This window comes from Bison bison, unplaced genomic scaffold, assembly GCF_000754665.1.
Source record: "Bison bison bison isolate TAMUID 2011002044 unplaced genomic scaffold, Bison_UMD1.0 scf7180017864482, whole genome shotgun sequence".
Lineage (NCBI taxonomy): Eukaryota > Metazoa > Chordata > Mammalia > Artiodactyla > Bovidae > Bison > Bison bison.
The window spans coordinates 6,008,886-6,015,917 of record NW_011495042.1 but is presented as its reverse complement, the minus strand read 5'-3'; the positions used below and the strand labels follow the sequence as shown (position 1 = coordinate 6,015,917).

At 60.9% G+C, this 7,032-nt stretch overlaps 1 protein-coding gene across 1 annotated transcript in view; it reads left to right on the top strand.

Moving 5' to 3' along the window:
* Nucleotides 1-7,032, top strand: part of LOC105004792 (chromosome unknown open reading frame, human C3orf20) — a 51,917-nt gene that overhangs the window by 44,525 nt on the left and 360 nt on the right. Inside the window, exons 16-20 of the mRNA XM_010862521.1 lie at nt 2,801-2,850; nt 4,486-4,560; nt 5,495-5,555; nt 6,007-6,078; nt 6,300-6,434. Of these exons, the coding sequence (XP_010860823.1) occupies nt 2,801-2,850; nt 4,486-4,560; nt 5,495-5,555; nt 6,007-6,078; nt 6,300-6,434 (393 nt within the window). The remainder of the gene's footprint in view (nt 1-2,800; nt 2,851-4,485; nt 4,561-5,494; nt 5,556-6,006; nt 6,079-6,299; nt 6,435-7,032) is intronic.

Here is a 7,032-nt window from a genome sequence, read left to right as displayed (position 1 = left end):
TCAGGTAAAACATGAAGCGGGTGGGGTGAGGGTTAGGCGCAGGGCAGGGTGGCTGGAAGGGAGGGGCTGGTGCTGTGGGAGGTGCCTGGGCTCCCCTTGGTGTGGGAGAAACAAAGGTAGGTGTCTCGGTGGCAAAAGCATATCGCCTGGTCCAGGGACAAGCCTGGGGTTTATGACGCTGCTGACGATGGTATTGGGAGTCTGCACGGATTCTTGAGTACTTGGGCAGCACCTGCCTAAGAAGCATTGCCTGCCCGCCATCACGGGCCTGCCTGTGGCTGCGCCCCCACCGCGCTGAGTCCGACAGCCCGCTCTTCCTACTAGGCCCTCAGTTTTCTAGGAGTCCTGACACCAGTGTCTCGCCAGGGCGCTGAGTTTGGGCTTTGTCAGAATGTCTGCCTGACCCTAAAGAGGTCTGGGGAGAAATCCACTCCTGGAGGGATGTGGAGGTCAGGCCGTGACCCCAGAATCCTGGAATGCTTAGTGGGGAAGGCAGGAGCTGGAGGACCCTGTGGAAGGGTAGACGCTGACGTTGTGGAGAGGAAAGTTGTGGCTGAAACTCAAAGTGGGGAGCTTGGAGGTCCTTGGAGACGAGCTCATCAGCAATTCCAGGGGAAGGGAAGATGGAGGCAGTGGGGCTGCGAGTTCTAAATAAAAATACGCTGAGACAGAAGGAGGAGGGGAGACACGGCCGGCCGGAGGGGCCAAACAGAAGATGAGCCAAGGCCATGGGCGGAGGCACTTTCAGAATCACTCAGAAGAAGGCCGGCCCTCCACTGAGGGGTGTTGGAGCTGCCAAAGACTGTTACACAAGGGATAGCCGTCCTCAAAAGGATGAGCTACAGGGAAAACCCTGCGTATGCCTAAGATAAAAGGGGCGGGGCAGGCAGGAGAAAGACCACCTCTCTGTGCGATCTGAGCCAAGCGCTTAGGCTCTAACAGCCTCTGCTTGTGTGTCTGTCAAGTGGGAAGGTGAGGGGAAGCACGCTGCTCCCCGTCCTGGGCGGTGGCGGCCAGATGCTCCCCAGCATTCCTGGGAGGCTGCTAGCCACAGTGCCCGGTGCTGCTGTTCGTGCCAGAAGGAGCGCCCGGTCCCTACTTTGCTGCGATCAAGGGTTCTGAAGGGAGTCGATGCTGTGGGGAAAGAAGTCATACAGGTGTGCGCTCACATGTGCGTACTCACCACACCCCCACTCCCACCCGACCCCCCGCAACATGCACACAGTCCAGGTTCTTGCAGTTGGAAAGGGGCAGATTCCTGAAAATATTATAAACCAGTAGGACGCCTCCAAATTCTCAAAAGGCCTATAACGTTGACAGTTTTAAAGCACTCGGGGGAAAAGGGAATGGCATCTCTACCGGAAGATGTTGCCATAACAACAGTTCCTACTGTCTGTATCTGCGAAACAGATCACCCCAGCTTAGCTGTGTGAAGCCAGAGGATCGTTGGTTACTGTCTCTGACTGGGCTCAGCCCGGCTGTGTGCAGCCAGAGAATCGTTGGTTACTGCCTCTGACTGGGCTCAGCCCGGTGGTTCTTGCCTGGGCTCTCTCACGTCTTGCAGTCAGACCTTGGCTGGGGTGGGTCCTCTCAGAGGCTGACTGTGGCAAACAGCATAAGAGTGGGGTGCCCAGGGCATGGTCAGTGAGGGGGTGCTACAGGGCTCCCGGGAAGGCCCCAGACTCCTACAGCCCTGGGGGCGGGGCCGCCTGAGGCCGGCCCTTCTGTGAGGCCCAGGCAGTGGGTGGGAAGTGGCTGCAGGTCTCGGCATGTGTGAAGCCATCGGAGGGCTGGGAGCCCTGCCCCACAAGCCCTGGACCCCCGCTTTCTTGTCTTCACATCCTCTTCTCGGGGCCCAGCACAAAGGAGCCCCTTGGGAAATGTCTGTTGAATGAAGACCGAGGGCTGATCTTGTCCCAGGGTGTCAGAGGCCGGGTCAGAGCAAGAAGAGGCTGGCAAACAGGGTGTCTGCTGATCACCGGCCACCTCTGCATGCCTCCAGTGATGGGAGAGCCCTCTCTCCAGAGGCCACCCCTTTGCAGCCTGAAAGTCAGGCCACTTGGTCAATTTCTAATCAGCTGCTGCTTGCCTAGCCTTGCGCTTGGCCCTAGGGATTTAGAGGTGGACAAGACCTGGGTCTGCACTACCGTTGCTCATCCATAGGGCCGGAAACTGACGTGAAAGGGAGTGAAGTGCACTAAGCATTGGAGAAACCACCCAATCGATGGATGAGTGGATGAAGAACGCGTGGTCTGTCCACACAGTGGAGTATTATTCAGCCTTAAAAAGGAGGGAAATTCTGATACCTGCTGCAACACGCATGAACCGGGACGCTTATTTCTTTGTGAAATAAGCCAGACACACCACAAATACTGCACGACTGCACTTACGTGAGGCCCCTACGGCAGTCAGGGCCGTAGAGACAGAGCAGAGTGGCGATTGCCAGGGCCTGTGGATGGGGAGCTTGGTTTAACGGGGACAGGTTCAACTTTGCAGGATGAAAAAGTTGAAGAGATCTGTCGCCCAACAGTGTGAACATACGTCATGCTGTATACATCATACTATTGAACTGTACACTGAACAGCTGCTAAGGTGATCAATTTTGTGTTGCACACTTTTAACAGTTTTAGAAGAGGGGAACGGAGATACTCTGTGGGTACTTGCCGCAGCAGGGAGGAAAGGGGCTGTTTTCCTCGGCTCGTGGGCTCCTGGGGGTGAGGGCTGGTTTGGTCTCAAAGCATCCCCCGCCCCTGCTTTCCTCTCCAGTAGCTCCAGGTCCCGTTCTCCCTCCGGCCACCAGATCATCCCCTCCCTGCCCCACTAACTGGTCCAACAGCCCGCACTCCCAGGGTGAGCCTGCCTTCCCTCAAGGTCTCCGGGTGCTCTGTGCTGTGGCTCCTTCCTCCCACACAGACCCACCCAGGAAGGAGCCTCCCCGAGCCCCTCAGCATACAGCCAGCCAGGCTGAGTGGAGGCAGGGGAGGAGCAGCACGCTCCAGGCATGGCCCCAGCCATCGTCTCTGACCCCCAGGACAGGGCCACCTATGCAAGGCCCAGTGAAGGCTCCTGACCCGGTACCCAGAGCCACAGCTGGGAGCCAGGGCCAGCCTGGAGACAAGAGACATCAAGCAGATAGCCTCCGTCCCTGGCAGCCTTGTATTCAGCATGCGTCCACGCTGGCCCAGCCCTCTCCTCACCCGCTTGGCTTCTCTCTGACACACAGCGGCTCTGGGGCAGGGTTCAGGCAGTGGCAAAAGGGCTCGGCGTGCGAGGGGGCCCCTGATGGGAGGCACAGAGGGCCCCCTGCCGCGGGAGGGCTCAGCAGGCTGGCACGGTCACGAGAGCCTGGGGCAGGGGGACAGCAGCTGGGTCAGAAGGACAGCTGGGAGGACGCAGGGTGGCGTCCTGGGGAGGCGGCGCCTCGTGAGTCTGAGCTGCTGCCACCTGGGTGTTTGGCGGCTGCTCTTCCCGCTGCCCTCATGGGGCTCGGGCAGGCCTCCCTGTGGCCATGGCAGGCTATGCTGCTGGCAGGCCCTGCGATGGTGCCCGTGGACAGAGGCACGCTGGGCTGCAGAGAGGACCAGGGCAAGGTGGTGACACGACCCGGGGCAGGAAGGACCCCACTCCCCCAGGAGAGAGCAGTGAGATCTTCCTGGAAGCACCTAGAGACTCCAGGTGCTCACCCCTGCCCCCGGGGTAGGGGTGATGGAGGCTGGGCCACCAGATTCCCAGACCGTGGGTGCAGCTGGCAGCCAGGGGTGGGGGTGGTCTGAGCAGTAGGGTAGCCCAGCAGCTTTGAGGGCAAGGCCACAGGGGGTGGAGCCCTTGATAGGCCCCAGGCACTAAGGCCTCCCCAAGGTGGGCTCCGTGGCTGGGGGCTGTGGAGGGCTCGGGTGGGGGTGCCTCCCCATTAGGGTCACCCCCACTCTTGTTGTGAATCCTCTGCTGGTCACCCCTCACCCAGGGTCCTTCCTGCTCTGCCTGACTCTGCCTCTCCACTTGGTGGTGCTTTGAGTTCCTAAGATGACGAGCCACAACCCATCTGGGGCACAGGGGCAGGTTGGGTGGGGGTGAGGAGACCCCGCCACGTGTCCAGCACAGGAAGTCTCAGGAGACGCACCCACTGGGCTCTGCTTTCCTGCCACCCACCTCTGTCTGTGGTGGTTTAGTTGCTAAGCATGTCTGACTCTTTGCAACCCCATAGACTGTAGCCCGCCAGGCTCCTCTGTCCATGGGATTCTCCAGGCAAGAATACTGGAGTGGGTTGCCATTTGCTTTTCCAGGGGGTCTTCCTGACCCAGGGATTGAACCTGGGTCTCCTGCATCGCAGGCAGATTCTTTACTGCCTGAGCCACCAGGGAAGCCCTGCTGCCACCTGGATTCAGAGGGCGTGGGCCCAGGGAGGCAGGTTGGCCCACACTCAGGGCCACAGACACAGATCCACCCGCCGCTGTTGTGGTTGCTGCCACCTGGGCCTGCCCACAGGGACTGGCAAGGGCGGTGGGGAGAGGACAGTGAAGCTGTGGCTCCGGCCCAGCCGCTGGGCGATGTGTCCAGGAGGTGAGCCCCCTACAGAGGCCTGGCAGGCGAGGAGCCCCTCCTGCAGCCCCTCCATTGGCGTAGGGAACAGAGAAGGCAGGCAAATGCCAGGAGAGGCGGGGCCGGGCGGCACCCCGCACACAGCATCAGACAGCCACCTGCCCGCTACCAGTAGGGAGAAGACCCCGTGCTCCCAGGACTGTCTCGGAGCAGGGAGTCAAGAGAACGAGAAGCTCTAAGAGGTGATGTGCTCTGCGATGACATCATGCTTTGTAAACTGTCGTGTGCCCGGTAAGCCCAGGAGCACTGTGCGGACTGAGGTGAAATCTGAAAGATCGAGTCCTTTGTCAGGTGTCGCCTGCCCCACCAGCCACAGGGGCCGTGAACACTGACGTGGCCCGTGGACTCCAGAGCGTCCTGTAACTCCATGTGCCCTCGACCCAAACACAAAGACAGCCTTGAGCTGGGAGCTAGGAACGTGCTTCACAAACTGTAAGGTACCCGGCACCCTGTGAAGCTCTCCGTCGACCACAAGACACTCGTAAATGCCAGAACCCCTTCTCAGCTGACCAGCTCTCTAAACAGTGCGTTTCAAACGGAGCACAGTGCTGTAAGCGCCCATGGAATACTCGCCAGGCTCTGTAAACTGTAGTGTTCCGTATAAACTGAAGCAGAGGCTTTGTAAACTGTGAAGTGCCACCATCCATGAGGGGAAGCACTTCCCGGCTGTGCCACTTGATGCATGGCTACATCGGAAGAGGCGGAGGAGCCCCAGTGGAAGGAGCGGCAGCTGGCGTGGGTCGGGCCCAGTATCGCGAGCCTCTCCTCCTCAGCTGCACCCCCAGGCTCAGTCCAAGGAGGGCACCGTGAAGGGTGGGGCCCAGTGCCAGGGAGAAGCCCTGAAGCTGCCAGGAGGGAGGGCCCCCTCCATTCACGCCATCCGCCTTGGGCCCAGGGGAGACCACCAGGGAGCCGCCTCTGGAGGCCGGGCTCTCTGAGGAGAGGGTGCATCGTCCGTGATGGCTGCAGAGCCTTGAGGTGCCCTGAGGGGCGAGCATTGCAAAGGCCTGAGCAGGTGCCGTCCGGAATCTCAGGAGGCCGGAGGCCAGAGGCCAGACGGAGGCGTGGGCGCCGCGCTCCCTCCGCAGGGGCCAGGGACGGGTCTGTTCATGCCCCCCTCCCGCTCCTGGGGGCTCCCAGGCCGGGCAGCACAGCTATCTTCATGAGGCGTCCCCCAGGCATGTCTGTGTCCACACTCCCCCCTTCGTGAGGACCCCAGGTAGATGAGAGGTCACGCTGCTCTGGTGTGACTCTGTCTCTACTCCTCATTTCCAAATGAAGTCACGTTCTAGGGGTCCCAGCAGTTAGGACTCCAGCCTGAGGATCGGGGGGACACAGTCAACCCTTAACCCGGTACATGGGGACCAACTTGCTGGGCCTCTGTGCCTCTCTCTGCTTGCCCTGCAGAGCCCCCTTGGCCGACTTTTCCAGTGGTCAGTGTTGGGTGTACCGATGTGGCAGACATAGGGTTAAGGACAGGTCCAGCTGTAAACAGAAGCCAGGGAAACATATCCAGGGAGTCTCGGGTCCCAGGGGGGGTCCTCCTTCTATCCACCTCGGGAGGAGAAGCTCCAGTGCCCTTTTCTCTTGGAACCGGAACCCTGACAGGTTGGCGCCGAGCCAGGGCAGCTGGCCCGGGCCCCCTCTACACCGGCTGTGCCTCCACTGAGCGCTACCTCCCCTTCCTGCCTCCCCTGCAGCATTTTAGCCTCCGTCCGGGGCCTGGAAGACCCCACCTCATCCAAGAAAGCGGTCTCGGGGGACGTCCAAGGAAGCCTCTCCTCGTTGGCCTTGGGGGACAAGTTGGAGGAGCCCTCCACCGAAGCCGAGAGGAAGTAGGTTGCCACCCCGGCCGGGGGCTTAGGGACCCTCCTGTGGTCGGCAGAATGGGTGTGGCTCACGGAAGGGCTCCCGGCTCCACCACAGGCCGCAGAGGCCACGTGGAGCCGAGGGCCTCGGGCAGGTCACTGCTCCCTCGGGCGTGGGTCCTCCAGGAGTCCCCGACATCTGGCCCTTTTTATCAGCACAATGTCCAGCTGGCCCTGGAGGCAGCTCCCTGGTGCTTCCGGCAGTGGTCTGGGTGGTGGAGATGGAGGCCTTTGGTAGACTTTTCGGCGAAGCCCCACGGCTCTGAGACTGCCTGCTGCCTCCTGGCAAGAAACGTCCTAGGCCTTCAAGATCCAACGCGCTGGCCGTGGTAACGGTGAAGCAAATCATGTTCTGCGTGAAAACCTCTTATTTTCTCATGAAGACAGAAAAGCCAAACTGAGCATCCAGGAAGGTCACAAGTGTCACCAGGACCCCTGATCGGAGCAACACCCAGGGGTCCAGCTGTGAGGCGGCGGGGCCCGCCCTCCCCAGTTCAGGCCAGAGAGGCCCGGGTGCTGGCAGACCAGCCCTCTCCACCCATCGCCCAGCGCCTGCTTCTCTCTG